The sequence below is a fragment of the Ovis canadensis genome, chromosome 7 (genome assembly GCF_042477335.2).
Source record: "Ovis canadensis isolate MfBH-ARS-UI-01 breed Bighorn chromosome 7, ARS-UI_OviCan_v2, whole genome shotgun sequence".
NCBI classification, from domain to species: Eukaryota; Metazoa; Chordata; class Mammalia; order Artiodactyla; family Bovidae; genus Ovis; species Ovis canadensis.
This window is the reverse complement of record NC_091251.1, coordinates 56,225,111-56,249,573: the sequence shown is the minus strand read 5'-3', so window position 1 is coordinate 56,249,573 and position 24,463 is coordinate 56,225,111. Positions and strand designations below refer to the sequence as shown.

General features: G+C 38.1%; 1 protein-coding gene across 7 annotated transcripts in view; it reads right to left on the bottom strand.

Moving 5' to 3' along the window:
- The window catches only part of CSNK1G1 (casein kinase 1 gamma 1), a 153,146-nt gene that overhangs the window by 60,654 nt on the left and 68,029 nt on the right, over positions 1-24,463 (bottom strand). For 5 of the 7 annotated variants that reach the window (XR_011258213.1, XM_069596226.1, XM_069596224.1 and 2 more), the window contains exons 3-4: positions 22,385-22,425; positions 17,018-17,087 (exon numbers count right to left, since the gene is read on the bottom strand). Coding sequence is in view for 4 of the 7 variants with exons in the window: in XM_069596226.1 (XP_069452327.1) it covers positions 17,018-17,087; positions 22,385-22,425 (111 nt within the window). In the remaining 3 variants the exon portion in view is untranslated. The remainder of the gene's footprint in view (positions 1-17,017; positions 17,088-22,384; positions 22,426-24,463) is intronic. The other 2 variants (XM_069596228.1, XM_069596229.1) reach the window with 1 other exon arrangement.

The window sequence follows — 24,463 nt, the reverse complement described above, 5'->3', positions numbered from 1 at the left end:
TCTGGATTGAAAAGCTACTCCAAACTAAGTCAGTGAGTCTTTTTCCTTGTTGTTGCTGTTTAGTTAGTAAGTTATGTCCAACTCTTTTCTGACCCCAAGGGCTGCAGCCTACCAGGATCCTCTGTCTATGGGAATTTTGTCACTTCCTTCTCCAGAACATCTTCCTGACCCAGGGATCAAACCTGCATCTCCTGCATTGGCAGGTACATTCTTTACCACTGAGCCACCTGGGAAGTCTCTTTCCTAGGAACTTCCAACTGAGACAAAGAACTTCAGTCACTCTCTGCTGGTGCTTAAATGGAAAAGAGTTACATAAAAGGATCTTTCCATCAAATGTAAGGAGAAGCAGAGAAGGCTGATAATACAGAGAAAATGAAGAGTTCTCACAGAAGCCAAGGCAAAAGGTTTTACAACCATAAGCAGAAGGAGGGTCAAATATAGTGTCAGAGTCCAGAAGAGTTAGATAGAAGGCCAGAAAGTAGTGAATGATCTCTGTTCGTTTCCAAGGCAAATATCACAGTAATCCAAGTCTATGCACTGATCAGAAATGCTGAAGAAGCTGAAGTTGAACGGTTCTATGAACACCTACAAGACCTTCTATAATTAACACCCAAAAAAGATGTCCTTTTCATTATAGGAGACTGGAATGCAAAAGTACAAAGTCAAGAAACACCTGGAATAACAGGCAAATTTGGCCTTGGGAGTACAGAAGGAAGCAGGGCAAAGGCTAATAGAGTTTTGCCAAGAGAACGCACTGGTCATAGCAAACACCCTCTTCCAACAACACAAGAGAATACTCTGCACATTGACATCACCAGATGGTCAACACTAAAATCAGACTGATTATATTCTTTGCAGCCAAAGATGGAGAAGCTCTTATACAGTCAGCAAAAACAAGACCAGGAGCTGACTATGGGTCAATTCATGAACTCCTTATTGCCAAATTCAGACTTAAATTGAAGAAAGTAGGGAAAACTACTAGACCATTCAGGTATGACCTCAATCAAATCCCTAACAATTATCCCTAACAGTGAAAGTGAGAAATAGATTTAAAGTATTAGATCTGATAGACAGAGTGCATGAAGAACTATGGGCAGAGGTTCGTGACATTGTACAGGAGATAGGGAGCAAGATCATTGCCAAGAAAAAGAAATGCAAAAGAGCAAAATGGCTGTCTGAAGAGGCCTTACAAATAGCTGTGAAAAGAAGAGAAGCAAACAGCAAAGGAGAAAAGGAAAGACATAAGCATCTGAATGCAGAGTTGCAAAGAATATCAAGAAGAGATAAGAAAGCCTTCTTCAGCGATCAATGCAAAGAAATAGAGGGAAACAACAGAATGGGAAAGACTAGAGATCTCTTCAAGAAAATGAGAGATAGCAAGGGAACATTTCACGCAAAGATGGGCTCGATAAAGGACAGAAATGGTATGAACCTAACAGAAGCAGAAGATATTAAGAAAAGGTGGCAAGAATACACAGAACTATACAAAAAGGATCTTCATGACCCAGATAATCATGACGGTGTGATCACTGACCTAGAGCCAGACATCCTGGAATGTGAAGTCAAGTGGGACTTAGGAAGTGTCACCACGAACAAAGCTAGTGGAGGTGATGGAATTCCAGTTGAGCTATTTCAAATCCTGAAAGATGATGCTGTGAAAGTGCTGCACTCAATATGCCAGCAAATTTGGAAAATTCAGCAGTGGCCACAGGACTGGAAAAGGTCAGTTTTCATTCCAATACCTAAGAAAGGCAATGCCAAAGAATGCTCACACTATTGCACAATTGCACTCATCTCACACACTAGCGAAGTAATGCTCAAAACTCTCCAAGCCAGACTTCAGCAATACATGAACCATGAAATTCCAGATGTTCAAGCTAGTTTTAAAAAAGGCAGAGGAACCAGACATCAAATTGCCAACATATGCTGGATTATCACAAAAGCAAGAGAGTTCCAGAAAGATATCTATTTCTGCTTTACGGAGTATGCCAAAGCCTTTGATTATGTGGATCACAATAAACTGTGGGAAATTCTGAAAGAGATGGGAATACCAAACCACCTGACCTGCCTCCTGAGAAATCTGTATGCAGATCGGGAAGGAACAGTTAGAACTGGACATGGAACAACAGACTGGTTCCAAATAGGAAAAGAAATACGTCAAGGCTGTATATTGTCACCCTGCTTATTTAACTTATATGCAGAATACATCATGAAAAATGCTGGGCTAGAGGAAGCACAAGCTGGAATCAAGATTGCCGGAAGAAATATCAACAACCTCATATAGGCAGATGACACCACCCTTATGGCAGAAAGTAAAGAACTAAAGAGTCTCTTGATGAAAGTGAAAGAGGAGAGTGAAAAAGTTGGCTTAAAGCTCAACATTCAGAAAACTAAGATCATCACATCCGATACCATCACTTCAGGGCAAACAGATGGGGAAACAGTGGCTGACTTTATTTTTCTGGGCTCCAAAATCACGGCAGATGGTGACTGCAGCCATGAAATTAAAAGATGCTTACTCCTTGGAAGAAAAGTTATAACCAACCTAGAGAACATATTAAAAAGCAGAGACATTACTTTGCCAACAAAGGTCCATCTAGTCAAAGCTATGGTTTTTCCAGTACTCATGTATGGATGAGAGAGCTGGGACTATGAAGAAAGCTGAGCACCGAAGAATTGATGCATTTGAACTGTAGTTTTGGAGAAGACTCTTGAGAGTCCCTTGGACTGCAAGGAGATCCAACCAGTCCATCCTAAAGGAAATCAGTCCTGAATATTCACTGGAAGGACTGATGTTGACGCTGAAGCTCCAAGACTTTGGCCACTTGATACGAAGAGCTGACTCATTTGAAAAGACCCTGATGCTGGTTAAGACTGAAGATGAGAGGAAAAGGGGATGACAGAAGATGAGATAGTTGGATGGCATCACTGACTCAATGGACACGAGTGTGAGTAAACTCCGGGAGTTGGTGATGGACAGGGAGGCCTGGCGTGCTGCAGTCCACAGGGTCACAAAGAGTTGGACATGACTGAGCGACTTAACTGAACTGAACAGTTCCTACAAGCTTTCTAAGTGCTTTGTTACAATCCCTAGTGAGATCTGAATATTTCCTTCCTCAGTTACACAGTCTATGTCCCTATGATTTTTTAGCAATCCTCGTTTAGAATCACAGCCAATTGCAGTAGATTATTATTTGCAATCAAGTGATGTTTACCAATACACACATAAAATTGTTTCTCTTCCTCTTCTTTTACTATGACTTGCTAAACACTATGTGCAAGACACTACACTAGATGTTTAAGGGAAGAAAGAAAAAAAGAAAGATAAGTAAGACAGAGACTCTCTCCTTAGGGAGCCTGATGCTGCTGCTAAGTCACTTCAGTCGTGTCCGACTCTGTGTGATCCCGTAGACGGCAGCCACCAGGCTCCCCCGTCCCTGAGGGAGAACACTGGAGTGGGTTGCCATTTCCTTCTCCAATGCATGAAAGGGAAAAGGGAAAGTGAAGTCGCTCAGTCGTGTCTGATTATTAGCGACCCCATGGACTGCAGTCTACCAGGCTCCTCCATCCACGGAATTTTCCAGGCAAAGTACTAGAGTGGGGTGCCATTGCCTTCTCTGCCTTAGGGAGCTTACAGACAGAAAATAGAGAAGTAAACATCTAACACAGCACTGGGTCAAGTCTTTCATAAAAATTAGCAAAAAGGAAGAGTGTGATGTGGAATGGCGAAGCACCAAATCCACTTACTTTAATGATATATACTTGGCCAGAAAAAATTTAAAAAACAAACAAACAGTATTTTGCATATGCATACTTTATTACATAAACTCTGCAGCACTGCATATACTACAGATTCATACCATTCAGTACACATTTTTCCAAGGAGTACATACTTACTGAACATGATTATACACACAAATCCAATTAGACTATACTCTATACTCCATGGGCAATTTAGGAGAGTTTTCAAGGCTATCTTTGATCTATATGTGATTTTCACCTGTGTGCTAACTTTAGCTCCTAACTTCACATGTGACTACACTGTGTTCAACAGTTGGTTTCCTTAGAGAAGTTGTCACCCTTGAAATTCTAGCATTTTAAATTCAATAAAATACCTATAAACCAGTAGACAGATGTGAGGTGTGATCTGTGATAGCCAGTGGTCTAGTTATTGACTGATTATTATCTCTCAAATCCATACTGGATGATAATGCTATAAGAACATCAGCAGTGTTTGAAACTTACTCCTTCCCGCTTGATAAACAAATTGCCATCTTATACTGAAACTAGAAATATTTTAATGAAAAAATTTTTATATATAAAAAGACTAAGGAAGTACACATGAGGAAAGTAGTTGTGAGTAGTCTACTCAAAAAATTTTTACATATTTTTCCAAACCTTATAATGATATTGGTTTTCTCCATAACTTATAAAAAAATTTTTTTTTCCTTTGGGCAAGCTACACACAGATAGTTGTAAATTCCTTCTTTAAAGTTAACTCTCTTTTTTAGGTAGCAGAGTAAGAAATCTTTCCTGAACTATAACTGTTGAAAGTGAAGCCAAGCAAAAAGTTGACAAGTTATGACAACTGGTTCAATGTGATTGAGTCCAAATAATTCTCAACTGCTGACGGGCCATTTAGGTATGAAGATGTGCAATGATACAGCCATTATATTGATGAGAACCACACACACTCTCTACCTTTAAAGAACTTAAATTCTAAAACTTTTGCCAGGCAGTTCTTGGATGTTCTGAGTTTTCAGTTAATAGTGGATATATATGCATCACTACGAACAAAGCTAGTGGAGGTGATGGAATTCCAGTTGAACTATTTCATATCCTGAAAGATGATGCTGTGAATATGCCAGCAAATTTGGAAAACTCAGCAGTGGCCACAGGATTGGAAAAGGTCAGTTTTCATTCCAATCCCTAAGAAAGGCAATGCCAAAGAATGTTCAAACTACCACACAATTGCACTCATCTCACATGCTAGTAAAGTGATGCTTAAAATTCTCCAAGCCAGGCTTCAGCAATACATGAACCATGAACCTCTAGATGTTAAGCTAGTTTTAGAAAAGGCAGAGGAACTAGAGATCAACTTGCCAACATCTGCTGGATCATCAAAAAAGCAAGAGAGCTCCAGAAAAACATCTATTTCTGCTTTACTGACTATGCCAAAGCCTTTGACTGCATGGATGACAATAAATTGTGGAAAATTCTGAAAGAGATGGGACATGGAACAACAGACTGGTTCCAAATGAGGAAAAGAAGTACATCAAGGCTGTATATTGTCACCCTGCTTATTTAACTTATATGCAGAGTACATCATGAGAAACGCTGGGCTGGAGGAAGCACAAGCTGGAATCAAGATTGCCGGGAGAAATATCAATAACCTCAGATATGCAGATGACACCACCCTTACAGCAGAAAGTGAAGAAGAAGTGAAGAACTAAAGATCCTATTGATGAAGGTGAAAGAGGAGAGTGAAAAAGTTGGCTTAAAGCTCAACATTCAGAAAACGAAGATCATGGCATCTGGTCCCATCACTTCATGGCAAATAGATGGGGAAACAGTGGAAACAGTGGCTGACTTTATTTTTTCGGGCTCCAGAATCACTGCAGATGGTGACTGCAGCCATGAAATTAAAAGATGCTTACTCCTTGGAAGGAAAGTTATGACCAACCTAGATAGCATATTCAAAAGCAGAGACATTACTTTGCCAACAAAGGTCCGTCTAGTCAAATCTATGGTTTTTCCAGTACTCATGTATGGGTATGAGAGTTGGGACTCTAAAGAAAGCTGAGTACCGAAGAAGTGATACTTTTGAACTGTGGTTTCGGAGAAGACTCTTGAGGGTCCCTTGGACTGCAAGGAGATCCAACTAGTCCATCCTAAAGGAAATCAGTCCTGAATATTCACTGGAAGGACTGATGCTGAAGCTGAAACTCCAATACTTTGGCCACCTGATGAGAAGAGCTGACTCATTTGAAAAGACCCTGATACTGGGAAAGATTAAGGGCAGGGGGAGAAGGGGATGACAGAGGATGAGATGGATGGATGGCATCACCGACTCAACGGACATCAGTTTGGGTAAACTCTGGGAGTTGGTGATGGACAGGGAGGCCTGGTGTGCTGCAGTTCATTGGGTCGCAGAGTCGGACATGACTGAGAGACTGAACTGACTGATACATGTCTGACTATACACCAAATCCTTGAAGAAAAAAGTTTGGTGGACTTTGTTCTGATATCTTGAACTATTCATTCCTAACTCTATTTTGCTTCCCTAATACAATTAATCAAGAATTGCTAGCATAAGCAAACAAAGCAGTTGAGAGCCTCAAAGGGAGAGTACATGTAAAAGGAGCTGCAACTTAACTTGGTGATCTCACTGCCAGTGAAATACTGCTGAGGGTTTATATACAGAGATTTTATCAATTTAACAGACATGTATTGAGTCTCTTCTTTGGGTGAAATTATTTGCAAATAACACTACAGTGAATAAAAGATGCTTCTCACCCTTAAAAAAGCTCAACCCTCCTACATTGTTGGTGGGAATGTAAATTGGTGCAGTCACTATGAAAACAGCCTGGCAGTTGCTCAAAAAACTAAAATTAGAGTTGCCATATGATCCAGCAATCGTACTCCTCGTCATATATTCAGAGAACACTATAATTTGAAAAGACACCTGCAACCCAATGTTCACTGCAGCACCGTTCACAATAACAAGACATGGAAACCACCTACATGTCCGTTGACAGGTGAATGGATAAAGATGATGCACTGCATATATACAATGGAATACTACTCAGCCATAAGAAAGAACAAAATAATGCCATGTGCAGCAAAATAGATGGACCCAGAGGTTATCCTACTAAGCGAAATAAATCAGAAAGAGAAAGACAAGTACCACAGGACATCATTTATCTGGGAAAGTTAAAATATGACACAAATTAACTTATCTACAAAATAGAAATAGACTCACAGACACAGAGCACGTTCCAGTGGCTGTCTTGTGTGAGAGGGATGTGGTGAGGATGGATCAGGAGTGTGGGATTAGCAGGTGTAAACTATAATATACAGAATAAACAACAAGGGTCCTACAGTATAGCACAGGGAACTATACCAATAACCCATGATAAGCCATAATGGAAAAGAATACGAAAAAGAAAAGTACAACTGAATCACTCTTGTATAGCCGAAATTAACACAACACTGTAAATCAACGATACTTCAATGAGTGGGGAAAAGAAGTCCACAATCTAGCAGCATATCACACTTTGAAAAGCCCACAGAGTAAGACATACGTTCTCTTTCTGTAAGTTCTCTCATTACAGGGCTTCATGTGTGGCACGTATACAAGGAAAGAAGAAGTACTCCCTGAAGTAATTCCTGTGTTATACAAACTGAACTGAGTGATAAGAAATAAAGAGTTGTGGTCACTGTCATGTGAGAGCAGCAATCAACAAACTACAGCTTTTAAGTAAAATCTGGCCCATCTATTTTTGCAAGGTTAGAGAACAAAGAACAGTTTCTATATTTTTTAATGTTTGAAAAAAATTTAAAGAATACTTCATAAGTGCAAATTACATACGATTCAAATTTCAGTGACCAAGAATAAAGCTTTATTGGAATATAGCTTATTTGCTTACAAAGTGTTTTTGGCTATGTTTGCACTATAAGGACAACACAAGCTGAAGATAAGTTAACAAGAGGTGAATACTTGCAAGAGAGAATACTTGTCACAAAGCCTAAAACATTTACAATTTGTTCCTTTACACTGTCTGGCTTCCTAAGAGATCTCACCTTCCACACTGGAAGCAGGATATAGGCCAACTGTTTGTATCTTTCACTTTGGAGGTCAACGACATTCACTAACATTCCCACAGACCATTGTAATAAACCTTACTTGTGATGTTTCAGTGGTTCATCACTAGTAAGACCACTTCCCTTGAGAATTCACAGATGAATCCAGTTATGCTAAGGACCAAATGTAAATGAATCCCTTGGCTTGATCTTTGCATAACAGTTTCAATTCTGTTTTACCAAACAAAAGTAGGTATTGACCATTTGAATTTGTTTTTCCTGATCTTCTTTTCCAAGTAGTAAAAGATGGCTGTGGTGAAGTGTTCCCCTAAACTGGCGTGAAAGGCTGGGGAGCTGTAGAAGTTAGTGTTCATTTCACCAAGCAGGCTCTTAACTATTATTTCTACCCAACCACATTCAGCTCCTCTGAAAGAGACAAACATCTCCCTCAAGATCATAGCTCTGGTGGGTTCACCACAGTGGAATTCTGCACTATGAAGTCAGAGAAAGGACTGGGAAATATTTACTCACTATTGTTTGAGAATCCATCAAAAATTTTTCAAAAATGAAAACTGTTAGCTCTTTGTTCTGCTATCTTTCAAAGCTATGAGAAATGTAAATAAGATATTTCTACAGGAAAATTAGATCTTCAGTTTCAATGTAAAACAATACTGCCTTGTGTTTATACAGCACTTTCCCCTTAAGGATTTAATGCCTTTACAGACATTACCTCATTCAACTCTAGAAGGTCTGCAAACTCCATAAGAAAGGGGAGGTTCCCCCTGGTGCTTGAACAGGGAAACTGAGGCATAGCAGGGGCACGTGGTTAACAATAAGTCACCGAAAAACAGTGAGAAACTTTAGGCTAAATTTCTCCTTGCTCCCATTGGCTGTCTCCATTTATGCACACTGCCTATAATTAGAGAGGGCAAGTGTCTAAATCTTCAGTCTTCAAGGTGTTATTTCAAGGCTGTCCATTTATCCCAATTAAGATCCGTTTTTCCTGAATTTAGTGGTGTATGTCTCCTCTCTCCATGGTATCTCTGGCAGACCTTTGAAAAACTTATACATGGCAAGAAAGAATCCAGATTTCACTTTCTTTTACCAAGTTCACCATCATCCTTTCTCCTCTTGTTATGAAAACTTTCTGCCCAACTGGGGACCAAAACATTTCTTCTCAATTCCTTAAAGTACTCCTAGCTACTGAACATCTAAGTTGACATGTGTTACTTGTACGTAACTCCTCTTGTTATGTGATTTACTTCTATTTCAGTAAAATTACCATCTTTCCAGCAACTCTTCAGATGATCTTATTTTTTAATTTTCCTGTGTACTGCTTCCTGTGTTTGCCCAGCCTGTTCACAATGTACTCTTAAGGAGCTTCCCCACACTATAGGAGGGTTTTGCCAGTCTCACGCTTTCTCATGATTTTCTTCAGATCTACGCTTTATTCCTCTGGTGAAGTAAAACCAAATTCCTGTTAATTTATCAACTGCCTGGATTGAGAGTTCTTCTGGGACCAACCAGTACACCCTGTCCTTTTCAAAAAATAATTTACTTGTTTATTTTTGGCTGTGCAGACTTTCTCTACCTGCAGAGAGCAGGGGTTACATTCTAGCTGCGGCGCATGGGCTTCTCGTGGTGGCGACTAGGTTCACGAGCTTCAGGAGTTGCGGCACATGGGCTCGGTACTTGTGGCTCACAGGCTCTAGAGCACAGGCTCAGTAGTTGTGGCGCACATGCTTAGCTGATCTGAGGCATGTGGGATCTTCCCAGACCAGGGGTCGAACCCATATCTCCTACACTGGCAGGTGGGTTTTTTTTTTTTTAACCACTTAGCCACTATGGAAGCTCCCTTTCCCCCAGTCTCTTTTGATGACATATAAAACCATTCCTTCTCAGAAACGTCAAAACTGCAAAGCCCAATCAGTCATATGAATATTTAAAAAAAATAAATTTATTGACAAACAGTTGATTTATAATGTTAATTTTAGGTGTACAGCACAGTGATTCAGTTATACATATACATATATTCATTCTTTTTCAGATTCTTTGCCCATACAGGTTAACAGAATGTGAATACTTTAGCCATGGCATAAAGATTTTGGTGGGTGAAAAAATGGCTTGCATGGAGTAGCTCTGAGCTCTTCGGTTGCATACATGGAGAAAAGTATTCAAATGACTAATTTACTTTGGAAAGAAATGTTTCAAAACATAGATCACCCAGGCTATAAAAGATTTCATAGGTAACAAAGGCATGAAATTAGGGGACGCCATATGAAACAGGAAATCCTACTCTTTCACTGGGGAAAGTCCTGGGGCTTTGCTTCAGTTGACACTTTTACAGCTACCTTTCACTAGTTTATTACAATTAGGCAAGGGATAATGGGTAAGGTGCCAGGCATCTGCTTAGTATACACAGAAGACAAAAATTTGTACAAAAACATGAGATAAACACATTCCTAGCTTAGGTTTTTCTACTGTGTGCTCCTTGGTAAGATACTAACCTTCCTTGCGCTCAAAATGGGAAAAATGAAACCACCATATAAAGTACCTAGTGGGCATTTGCTTTCTCTTCTGAAAAAGATTTTGCCTAGGCTTTATTATTTGTTACACTGTGAAATTTCAATGTCTTTTTTATTTTTGAAGTTTGTGTTTATTTTTAAAGGTTGTGCCTTGCTGAGCACCCAGTGAGAGTTCCTTGATCAGGGATCGAACCTATGCCCCTCTGCAGTGGAAGTGCACAATCCTAACAACTGGATTGTCAGGGAATTCTCTCTTGCTGTCTTTAATTTGAGGATTAGCATCTCTTTTACAAGAAAGCCAAAGCAGAACAGTCATCAGCAGATTAGAATAGCTGCTGGAAAGCCAGGGCATGGGAGCTCAGGCTTAGATCAGCTCTGATATGATATTTATTCCTACAGCCCTTGAGAATTTTTCCCAGGTAGGTTGCTGGAATTAAAAGTTAAACCAGAGTGAGATCAGTGGCTCTACTACATTTAGGATCTCCGAGCACAATTAACAAGGCTCTAGTAGCAAACAGATGACTGTATTATCTATTTATAAGTTGCAGTGCTTAGCTGCTAGGTTGTGCCCAACTCTTTGTGGACCCCATGCACTGCAGCCCGCCAGGCTCCTCTGTCCATAGGATTTTTCAGGCAAGAATACTGGAGTGGGTTGGTGTTTCCTCGTCCAGGAGATCTTCCCGACCCAGGGATAGAACTTGTGTCTCCTACGGCCCTTGCAGCGGCAGGCAGATTCTTTACCACTGAGCCACCTGGGAAGCCTCATATTTTGAGACCCCATGGACTGCAGCCCACCAGGCTCTGTCCAGGGAATTCTCTAGGCAATAATACTGGAGTGGGTAGCCATTCTGTTCTCCAGGGGATCTTTCCAACCCAGGGATCAAACCTAGGTCTCTTGCATTGTGGGCAGATTCTTTACCATCTGAACCACCAGGGAAACCTATATTATAAGTTAGGCCTTTCCAAATGCCAAGTGAAGTGATGGGAATTTACCATAACTTACCCTAATGCTTGTGACTAGAAATGCCAAACTTACTGTGCAAAACCACTGTTCCTGAGAAACAGCTAGCTCTGAGAACAGTGATAGAAGGGAACTTTTTGTTCCTTCTGGCTAAGTCAGAGGCCTCTACCAGATTTTATTACTTGTATTCTTATTTCTGTATCCAGAGTCCTGTTTTCTTGCATTTGACTATTCACCTCTCCCCCATCTTCTTTCATTTGCTCCTGCTCTTGCTGCCTCATTCCCTCTCCCTTCTTCTCTCTCTCCTGCCACTTTAGCTGCAGCCTTGGTTATGGTTTATTCATTTTTTTGTTAACTAGCAAACATACACTGGCCCCTGTTATGTGAGCAGCCCCTATCTAGCTATGAAATTTCATGCTCATACTGTCCCTCTTATGTTTAGGCCTCCTCTCTGTGGAGGCCACTGGTTTTGCCTGTCCCTACCCCACACATACTATCCACCAAGTCCTATTCCTGTGTGTCAGGATATAAGCAAAAGCGGGAGGTGTACTGGATGAACGATTTGTGGGTTGGGAAATTTAAAAACTGACAATGTATATACTCTCCTAAGTAAAAGGTACTCAGAACACAGGAAAATCTAAACCATTCCCATAACAGGAAAATAAGTTTGGAACTTACCCACGGTGACTATAATACAACTAGCCCAACACTGATTGCTAAGGAAAATGATAAGAAAATAAGAAAGATGGTTACAGCTCACTGGGTGCTTTCATCTGCTGAATGCAAGGCTTACAGTCTTTAATTATCATGATTAAATACTGCTATTCTTTCTTGTGAAGCTGGCACACTATACTAAACAAATACTTAAGCTACCAGGAGGGCAAGGAAGTCCCAGGGAATCCAGAGTCGACCTTTTAAGTCCTTTATGTCTAATCTTGTGTACTCAGAACAATCTATAGAAAGTACATATGAAAAGATAGCATACTGTGCTCAATTCCAAAGCCCTTTGTACTGTGAAAAATCAAAACAGCGATATAAGAAAGAAAAAAGCAAAAATAAGACAAAAACTGAAGATTGTACTTGGTTTAGTCACAGGAGAAAACCTAAAACTTTGATGTTACAACAGCAAAGAATATAATAATGTTTCATAACTATTACATATAGTTTCAGAGTTGGAAATATTGTATAACATATAGTTTCACATGTTTAAAATATTGTTTTTCTTTGTATGTAATAAATTTGGAAATTCTCCAGGATTATCAGGTTTAATAACTAAATCATAACTTGCAAATAAAAATCTATTCCATCCCTGCACATCCAAGTATGTGAAAACAGTAGATAATATTCCCTTTTTGATTCTGACTACTGGGTGTCCACTTTGCCAGGGTTATATTTTTGATGTAATTAACTTTAGAAACTGAGTAAGATACCAACTATAAATATCTACATGGCAACATGGTCTTTGAGAGTTTTTAATACAATTTCAGTGTGCAAATAGGTCTTTAAAAGTCATATATTTTAACTTTCTATCCAGTGTACAAACCTCCTTTACAACATCCAGAATGTATTAATTGTTCAATTTCTGCCTGAAAACTGCCCTCACATTAAAAGACGGGAAAGCAGAGACATCACTTTGCCAACAAAGGTCGTATAGTCGAAGTTATGGTTTTTCCAGCAGTCATGTATAGACGTGAGAGTTGGACCATAAAGAAGGCTGAGTGTCAAAGAACTGATGGTTTTGAATTGTGGTGCTGGAGAAGACTCGAGAGTTCCTTGGACTGCAAGGAGATCAAACTAGTCAATCTTAAAGGAAATCAACCCTCAATATTCACTGGAAGGACTGATGCTGAAGCAGAAGTTCAAAAACTTTGGCCACCTGATGTGAAGAGCTGACTCATCAGAAAAGACCCGGATGCTGGAAAAGACTGAAGGCAATAGGAGAAGAGGGCAGCACAGTATGAGATGGTTGGCAGCATCACTGATTCAGTGGACATGAATTTGAGCAACTCTGGGAGATAGTAAAGGACAGGGAAGCCTGGCATGCTGCACTCCATGGGGTCGCAGAGAGTTGGACACGACTTAGCCGACTGAACAACAACAACAATAGTCATTTAGCTATTTTCTGTGCTCATGTGACATATCTATGTATGTTTTTCTTGCACTACAGAGATATAATCATGTTATACTATTTTACAAAGCTTCTTATAATACTTAAAAAAATATATTGGGGCATCTTTCCATGTTAGTACACAGTATCAGTGTTTTTCTAATAGTTAACTCCATGATATAAATATATCATTATTTATTTATCCAGATCCATACTGATGACATTTAGATTACTTTCACACTGTTTTAATTGTTATACAAAGTCAAATTTCTCTTACTGAAATTTCTTTCTGTAATTTTTGCTCTGGAATCCTTTGGAATAAATTTAATCTATCATCTAATAGATTTTTAAACATCTGAGAAACACTATCATATGGGAAGTAAATGGCAGAACATATGAAAAGTTTTGAGTTATATACTCAATCAGAAATCAACAAGGAAAATGCTTTCTTCAAATAAAAACAAGCTATAAATGTCTGGCAACACGAAATGGATGCCTAAATTATGGTCTATGAAGCTGACAGGATGTTATACAATGACCAGAAATATGTATCTAATGTGGCATCAAGAGAAATGTCACAATATTCAGTAAATGAAGACACGCAGTTGCACGTGAACTGAGATTAATTATGAAATATGTCTACACATAAAAGAGAGAGAAACAGTCAAGTGAAATGTGGTTGAGTTAGGGTGGTAAGGAAATGGACCATCATTTCCTTTTAAAACACCCTTTAATATTTCATAATTTGGTTTCTACAACAAATGAAAAAAGAAAAAAATGATAGCTTTCAGGAAGACCAAAATCCTCATTCTCAGTTTCAAGGCCGTCTTTCTTCCCTGATTATCTTAGAGGTATCACCCTTCATAGTAAATAATCAGGTTCTGAAACTCTTGACGGCAAAGTTACAATCAATAAACAAAGCTTGAAGTGTGGACTGTTCACTAAAGAACAGAATGGTATGGAAGGGAAAAAGCTAAGGGATCAAACAAGGAGAAGAAGGAACAATCAGGAAGAGGTCCACCTTAAACACGTTCACAATCATCCAGTGCTACCATTTTTGTTCTGTCTACACAAATGTAGAGAACAGGTATGAATTTCCAGATCATTCAGTCAAGGCAATGTGAAGGTCAAAAACCAAGTTAATGAATAAGATTTGGGTACTCAAGGACAAAAGTGGTCATATTTTCAAGCCAACACAAAAGTTCTTATTTTAGGAAATTAAAGTCTCAAGCTCTAATAGCTATATGGGTATTCATTAAATTCATAATTATTCATTTCTGTCCCCAAATGTCATCCATTTTGTTACCACCAATTAATTCCTTGAACAAACCTAAGTTACAATAGGCCTTTTTTTTTTAAACTGTTCCTCGTCATGATAACCAAATATTCTGCATCTATGTCCTATGTTGAATAATGAAAGATGAAGCACCAATGAGTAAAAACAAGGACTGCATTATTTTGGTTCATGTGCTTTGGGCATGGAAGGTTGTTTACAAGGCCACAACATCACCTTGGTTCTGAAGAGAGTGACATATGTGCTCTAGCTGCTCAAAGATTAACTACCGATGAGTCACATTTACAGCTGGGAACTCCATTCTAGAAAAACAGGAAGAGAAACGCTCATGCCTGTAAATCAGGAGCAAACTCTAGTGTTCATGCTCACACTTAAGAGGGAGACGTAGTAAAATCTTGTCTACTTTGTCAACTGAACTACTTTCAAAATAAACTTCCTGGCCTCTCACTTTCTGAGATGGCCCATACTCTGTGGAAAGTTTCTTTCAGGACTAGTCTTGCCTTTTAAGATGGATCGCATTCTGTCTATGGAATGTGTATCTCTCTAAATAAATCTACTTCTTAACTATCATAAATAAATAAATTTCCTTTTTTGGCCATCCTCAGAGAATATTTTTCTTAATAACTTGGCAAAAATCTACAACACATGCTTTTCAAATCTTCTCAACTTCTTTCTATCACCAAAACACATCCCAGCTTCCTATTAGGTGAAAGAACTATGTTGGGCCTTGAGACACATTTGGGACAATGGGATAAAGTGGGCACAAGCCTGCTCTCAAGGAGTTTACAGTAGTATTATGGAGGGGGGCAGGGGCAGGGGGATATGCAGCTATGATTTGAAAAAGTCAATATGTAATCATCAGTATCAGGATTGAAAAGTATCCTAGTACTTAGTAATAATGGGATAAAACAAGACAACCCTTGAAAGTTTTGGGTGATCAACATCAGTTATATAATCAGAAAAATGCAGAAAGCCTTGGTTGATGGTGGTTTATATAAAAAAGATGTGAAGGTTTCAACTGAGTAGAACTCCATAAATGCATAAAAGTCAACTATGTAAAATGGCTGTTAAAAAAGCTAATCTAAATTAATAGAAGTACTATGTCCAGATCAAGAAAGATAAATAATCCCACTGCCTCCGAATCCACAGTTACTGGTGCTGTTTTATGAGGCTCATTTAAGAGGAACATCATAAAACTAGGAGTGTGTCCATGTGCACACACATACTCGCTACAGGAGCAATGACAGTGAAGTGTCTGTAAATCACACGATGCAAAAACTGAAGGAACTGAAGACACGTAGCTTAAACGAAGACTTGCAGCTGAGCAACGGAGGCGCGGCACGTACAGTTGACATGAATGCCTTGGAGCTGTCTGCAAGAACTCATGTTAGGTTCAATGCAAGAAAAATGTTCATCCTGGCCTCCCTAGGTTACGACCGTGGCTGATTATTGCCATGGTCAGGGTATATCAGACGGCCTGAATAACACCCAGTGGCTCTTATATAATTCTGTACATTCTAGGAAATGAAATTCAATATTCCTCCAATAGTACCTTCAGTAATGGCACTTGAAAGTTTCAGTCATTCACTCACACACACACAAAACACAACTGTTACACTGAAGAAGCATAAAGCAGAGGAATGGCTGTTAATGTCAAATAATGAAACTAGCACTGAAGGATATGCAATACATATCCTGTGGGTTCAACCTCCTCAGGGGTGGTTACATTTGCTTAGTCAGTATATTTTTCTGGAAGCCAGTGAGGTATTTTGGAAATTTGAGATTTTAGGTAAAACAAAGGAATGTCTTTAAAAATTATAAACTTAATTTCTTAAAATCCTCAAAGGATTATTACAATCATATAGATAGGTCTTCTAAATTGGTGAGAACAATAGATAAAGTGAGACTATTGAGGTATTTCAGAAGATATATCTTAGCATATGTCTTTAAGATGGACATGTGGTCTCAATGTGGTAAATTTGAATACTACCAATACCTCCTCCTTTCTTTCTGTATACACAGAGGAAAAGAAAAGAGAATCGATCAACTACCAAAAAGCAAAACCTCATACCATGTGTATTTCAGGTAGATGAAAGCATTCAGAGGTTGGTTTATGGGCAGTCACTGCATCACAGACCCCCCAATCAACTCAACTGCCCTTCCAGATGCCACAGAGTAAGCAGCTTTTCAGTTGACTATGTGTATGTACCTATCCAGTAAGCAGGGGAGACATATGGTTTGGCAAGAAGGATAGACAAGAAAATTTACATATTTTAGGGCTTCAAGCTAAGCTATATGCTAAATAAATGGAGAAAATATTGACTTACCTGCACTGCCGAGCTGCTTATAAAACCTGTACTCTAAATGAAGCTGTGGAGCACGTGATTTTATTGGTTCCTGAAACCCAAGAAAAGAAATCGTGATCAGGTTTGACAGTTTTTCCATTCCTAGATTTTCAGAGTAAACCAGGGTTAAGACGACTTAATATTTTAGTGATGATATTCATATATGATAGCATTTTCTTACCACAATTTCCCTTTGAAAGTACATCTAGCGGAAGATGAAGTTGAATTATATACAATCTCTGCAATGGATATTTAAATAAAAATACTCTGTATGAGACACCACTCAAGGATAGCTCTCTCATCATGAAATATTCTCCTGAAATATCTTCTCCTAGGAAACCAGATGTCACACCTTTTAATGAAATACTAGTATGTATTTCCTGCTTGTTTTACTGCGAATTTGCGGCAGTAAATAGCTTTATTATTTCTGGAAACATGATATATGCTCAGGAAAAAAATTCACTTACAAAAAAATTAGGAAGAAGGTAAAAATACCCCAAGACTCCACCATTTAAAAGAGAAGCCCTATTAACATTTAGGTGAATTTTTTTTCAAATATTTATTTATACACATATTTATATATGTAATATAGACTCAAAATTTATGTTAAATAAATGAGAGCACACTATATTTGGTGTTCTGTAACATGCCTTTAAATCCAACAATGTGATCATACCATTTCATAGCAGTAAGTAAAACTGTGTATGATTGTGTGTGTGTGTGTTTACATACACACAAATAATGTTTGAACATCTGAACTGTTTTCAATTTTTGATATTAGGAATAAAGCTGTAGGAACAGTGTTACGTGTATTTATTTTTACACTGAAGAGAATTAAAGACTGTAAGTGCAACTAAGACAAGTAGCTTTAATTAGGATGGTGTCCAAGCTTTTAAAAATAGAGTTTATTAAATAGCCCAAAGATAAAGCAGCCACACTATCACATTTTGCTCTACACCAAACTTCAAGAATTGGTTGGCTAAGCATTCTAAATTAACAGCATACAGGCAACTAGTTAACCAGAAAAATCAAACATCACTCTGAAAGATACATCTGTATATCCATTAGGATGACTATTATCAAAAACATAGACAATAACAAGTGTTGGAGAGCATGTGGAGAAGCTGGAATCCTTGTGTACTGCTAGTGGGAATGTAAAATAGTATAGTTATTAAAGAAAACAGTATAGTAATTTCTCAAAAAGTCAAATATAGAAGTACCACATGATCCAGCAATTCTACTTCTATATACCCAAAAGAATTGAAAATGCTGACTCAAACTGGTATTTGTAGACCCATGTTCATTGTAATATAATTCACAATAGGCAAAAGGTGAAAGCAACCCAAATAGCTGTCAACAAATGGATGGATAAATAAAATGTGGTTACATTTTGTTCCATATGTATGATGGCATATTGTTCAGCCATAAAAAGGAAAGCCATTCTGCCACATGCTACAAAATGGATGAAACTTCGGGGCAGCATGTTAAGTGAAGTAAGCCAGATTCAAAAGGATAAACGCTGAATGCTTCTACCTAAGGTACCTAGAGTGGTCAAATTCATAGACAGAAAGTTGAATGGCAGTTGCCAGGAGTGTGGTGGGGGTAGGGGTGGGGAATGCTGCTGGTGTTTGACAAGCAAAGAATTTTAGTTAAGGAAAGTGAAAAAAATTTCAGAGACAGAAGATAGTGACGGGAGCACACCAATCTGAATGTACTTAATGTCAACGAACTGTACAACTAAAAATGGTTAATTCAAGAACCAGTTCCTTATACAACTTTCAAATATTTTTCCCCACTCCATGGGTTCTCTTTTCGCTCTGTTCAGAGTCTTCTGATGCTCAAAAGTTTTTAATTTTGATAAAGTCCAATCTATCTTTTCTTGCTTATGCTTTTTGTGTTACATCCAAAAAAGAATTGCCAAATCTAATGCTATGAAGCTTTCCCCCTAAGCTTTCTTCCAAGAAATTTATAGTTTTGGCTGTTATGTTTCTTTGGTCCATTCTTAATTAATTCTGGTGTATGACGTAAAGGGTCTCACTTCACTGCATGTGGATCTCCAGTTTCCTCAATGCCATTTGCTGAAAAAAATGTCTTCTCATTGAATGATTACTTGTCCTATTTTTAAGATAGGCTCAAAGGAGTTCCTCAGCTTCCCTTGATAATTCACGCTCGTGTCTAACAAGTTTCATAGTTTCGAAGATTTTTATATGTAACTGTCATCATCTCCAACACTGAAACTTCAGCCTATTTCTATGTCCTCAGTAACAAAGACAAGACAGCTCCTGAGTAACCTGTGAATACTGTAACAGCTATCTTCAAATAACAAAGCTCTTCAATCATTTCCTAGACTTCGTTTATTCAGGCAAAGTAATTTCAAATTTTTTAAACTTTCCTCACTGGTCCTATTTTTAAGTTCTTTGATCACCTCTGAAGGCTCTTCCTGAACCCACCTTAAGTTTTCTGCATTTTTTGAAAAATATAGACTCCATAAATTACAGAATTCAGACCTTTCCTTGAAGTTATCTAGTCTATCCCTTTGCTTCTAAGAAAGCTTTATCTAAATCAATTCAGGTAGACTGGAATATTTCAAAGCCCTAAGGAGCTCTGCGAAAGAACTCATACACTTCTTTGATTGCAAAATCAGGAAGCATCAGAGCTGGACTTCGAGTTTCTCAAGATTCCTGTGGTCCCAAAAAATGTACAGAAGACTAATTATACTATAGAGTTACAGTATTCCTTATTCATTTATCTCTTCAGATAGAGAGTGTCCATTCAGTTTTAGATCTTCTAATATATCACCACCAAAGCAGCCAATCACAGAATTTGTCTTTTAGCAAAATTATTAATAATTTATAAGAAACCAAGAGAATCCAGTGATGACAAATTGATATGGGACCAGAGGTTCATCTAAACACTAGAAACAGGAGTGTTCTTTCTGCAGAAACAGTCTTGAATTTTGACAAACCACAAGAGTCAATGAATTTTAAAAAACACAGCTCCTTCTTCAAACATAATGCTCCCAAACTTTATATTGGAAACATTAATAGGAAATATTCAACTTGATCTTGGAAAAGTAAGTTAACAGATTAAAAAGAGCAATAACTCTTTAGAGCTACAGGGCTGAAAGTGGGTGTACACATCACATATATTCAGACATGAGTGGGTTTTTATCACAGACAGAAGGATTTATACCCTTCAGCCAACCCCTTCTGCACATAGCTGTAGCCTGCTCAGCCAACTGGAGCATCAAGTGCTCTTCTGAAAGCACTATGAATAAAGGATACTGCAAACAATCTCCAGATTGTGAAAGGCAGGGGGATTAGCAGCATAGAGAGAAAACTTTTTAAACAACTTTAGAAAACCCCTGTCAAAAAGAACTCCAGAAACCTCCATTGATAGGGGTAAAGAAGGGGTTTATTACACAAGTTTGTTTACACTGTTTCTGATTTTTTAAAAACTGTTCCTAGAAATCTAAGAAATGGGAGCCTATAAGGAAGATTCAAACAAAGTAGAACTGAAGCACCACGAGCAGGACTTCCTTGTATTTCTGTGTGAGATGCTGATGACATCTCTATAGAGGGCTGGCTATCTGCCAGAATCATGGTTGTTCTGGAGCACACATGCCTGCCTGAAACCCTAAACCAACAGCAGACGGCTACCTGGTAAGACTGTAATGCTTAAGGCAAATTTTGCTGTTACAGTGAAGAGAGCTCAATTACTGCCATCATATCTCCCACAGAGAACACAGCCCCAGAGCGAGAGAGGAGGCCCACAGACAAGACTGAGTATCTTTTAAAAAGGCTTTATTTAAGATTTACTTGAAAGAGAAATGAGGGACTGAGGCACATCATAGCAGATAACACGAAGTCTATTTGGCTTTAACTCTTGGCCATATGAAGAATAAAACTTTAATAAAATGTAAGTGAAATGCAATGGTCAGTCATATCAATTATGTTACTAAACAGGCTAACTAGTATAAGCTGAGAAGAAGAAATAATAGATAGAAAAAGCTGCGCCTACCAGAAGTCTTGATAAGTAAGGGGACAATTATAAACATACATATTGAGGCAACATTTTAAAGTGTTTTAGGGGGCTGCTTCTTCCTATTACTAGTTCCAAAGAATCAAAATTATTCCAACTTACCAAAATAATAAAACAGAAAAAGTGAAAAAAAGAGATGAACTGGAGAATACTTTTATAGAATCATTAAATTCCCGTAAGTAAAAATATAATGGCTAACCCTTTGATACTCAATCTGAGGAAAATGTCTGGTCTGCATTGTCATACGCATTATCTCTCTTCCTCCTCCCATTTTGCCAACAAAAGTTCCAAGTCAACAAACAAAAGAAAATACTTGGTTCCCTAGCAGCTACCTGCTCTCAGACCTGCTCCCTGGCCACCTTTTGTAGAGAAACTACTCTGATGACTGTCAGTTCTTCACAGGACAACTCCAACTCCTCCACAAACAAACTTAAGGAGAGAAAAGGACCAACCACAAAACAAGTGTGGACGTGGTAGGCACAATTCATTAGGAAAAAAAAAAAACAAACCAGTGATTACCACAAGATACTTCCTTCAACTATTAATGCCTCTGCCTTCCAACCAAGAATGCCAAAACACCTGCAGATCCTGGGAAACATACTAGGATTTATTAGAAGGATAATATTTATACAGTTTTCTATTTATATAGAAACTAGTTATACAAAGCATTTCATATGGCTAGAAGTGGTTTTGTATCAGTCTTAAATACAGGCTAAAGAACTGTCTCTTCTAAAAATATTAACCCTTAAAAACAACAGAATTATTCTTTAACAGGGTGTTATTTTCAATGACTAGATTATTATTTCAATTAATTATTCATAAGATTAGCACTGACTAAAATAACTGAACTCTTTGCTTCAAATCTGAGCACATGATGTGTTTTCCATGTTTGACATCTTTTTAAGGCGATGATCAGGTTTGGAAGTATATTGATAAATATCTTATTTTTTTAAAATGGATCAGTCATATTTAAGGATAAGAAAACGTTAAATAAAAATAGCACAGTGAAAGGTACAAAGTTTACAGAAATTACTAGGATTTTTTTTCCTTCTAGCTATTTTTAATTAACTTTTTGGATTCATCATTGCTAACACTATAGTTAGCATCTTCTAACTGTACAGTGTTTCACAGTATACAGTGATTCATCACTATAATACTATATACATCTTAGAAGGAAATGACTGCGTGGTATTATATGCAAGGAAAAAATTAGTATTTTTATGAACACTTACAATTATTTCCTGTAAAAAGATACGTGAAGGGTGAGAGCACTAAAACATAATTACCACAAATATAGATTCTACTCACCAGTTTGATAGCTACATATTCATTGGTGTAGAGATTTTTACCTAGGGGAAAAGCAGAATGTATATGTTTTAGTGACATTTATTCTGGGAAATGCAAAGCAAAATCTTAGCTTACAGGGTCATGAGAAAGGTCACATTCCCAATGCTGTTCACATATATGAAACATGATTTGTAAGTGAAAAGCTAAATAGAGATAATGAGACCCAGCAGGACAAGAACAAAAACAGCTTGAGAATTTGAAAATTTACGTTAGACATGAGAATCTTTTATTTTAAAGAAAACAAATCTCTCTCTGTCAACATGCACATTTTGTCATTTAGTATTTCCCAACTGGTGGGCTGCCGTCTATGGGTTCGCACAGAGTCGGAAATGACTGAAGTGACTTAGCAGCAGCAGCAGCAGCAACTATTAAGTCACGAGGCAACTCAAGGAGAGACGCCAGAATTACAAAGATGGAGAGATTTTAATTCTTGTCACAATAAACAGAAACCCTCATATGTATAACTCACTGACAAATAAGGCTTTCATATTTTTTTGTCATGGTATTTAGCGTCAACCTTAGCTGGCATAAAGGACAGTGTGAAATAAAACCTATCACAGCCTGACTCTCTCTGTGTAAGACTCATCTGCTGTCTCTCAGTAGAGGATTCTCAAAGCTGTTCTGACCCTTCACCAGCACTCTAGCTCTCCATTGTTACTGGTGTGCAGCCACAGCTCTCCACCTGGACAACACTGAAACAACTCAAAGTTCTTCCTGAAGGTTTAACCCTTGTCCCTCTCAACTTCTCTACCTGTAGAAACGGAATCAATATTCTTCTATACTAGATACCTAGAGTCAGAACCTAGGATGAGGATAAGAGCAACAACCACCAGTTGGCTGAACCCACATTACATGCCGGGTACCTAGCCACCTTCACCTCTACCTTCACTTCGGCTCCACTGATCCTGGGAGGCTAATGTGAATTCCTTCTGAGTGCTTCGTATATACCATATAGCTCAGCCACTGCACTGGATTTCACATTGCTTCTTATTTTTGTTCCATCTTAACATCATCTTCTGCATATTTCAGATACTCAAAACCTTGACTAAAAGTTGTAGGTATGTACAGTATGACTATTTTTTACGTAATACAGAGGTAAATGTTATCTTTATACACATACATAGCTGGATATTTGCATGGAAAAGGACACAAAAAGATGTACATTAAGGTATTAAATGACTGTTTCTAATTTTATATAATATAGATTATTTTGATAATAAAAACCTTGCATTTGGGGAACATAAGGCTGCTTACAATACTGGTTATTTTTAACAAGCTCTAGACAATAGACGGCCCTTTGCAAACTACACTGTTATATTTTTAATACTGTCATCAGTTTTCCCAGCACCTTTATGTGGAGAAGAGTACATGGATTTAGGAGTAATTTTTGTATGCAGACAACATTAAAGAGGATTCACAGGTTACTATTCAGAGACTGTACTCTGAATCCTCACACAAGACCTTGCACATGGGTCAAAGTTTATTAACTAAATCACATAAAGTGATAAGGTTAAAAAGGAAATATGAACAAGTCAGTAGATGACGCAGATGAGGGAGAGTAAAGCATTTGGGCCGTCACTTGAGGCAAGTCACTGAGAACAAGCAGGAGAGGATAAAAGGCATTTCTCTAAAACAATACTAATAGTGAGGTGGAGAAATGATAGAAAATGCAGAGAACGTGATCAACTGAGTGGACCAATATGAAAGAAGCCAATATATAGGGGAGAATGGTAAGAAACAAAGCCAGAGAAATCCACTACAGAGTGTGAATAACCTGGAAAGCCAGCTTCTTGTTCTGAGGTGGGCATACTTTTCCTAAATCCTCACTTTTTTTTGAAGATTTGGGGACAGTATTTTTTTTTAATACTTGAACAAACTTGCTATATTATAGAAATCGTGCAGTTTCCTCAAAAAAAAAAAAAAAGGCAAGAGCTTATAGATCTGTTTATTCCACAGTCTAGGAGGCCTCACCAATTAGTGAGGAATCTTTTCCTCATTTTCCCTGTGTTCAGTTGGGCAGTCCAGTTTTCACAGCTGTTT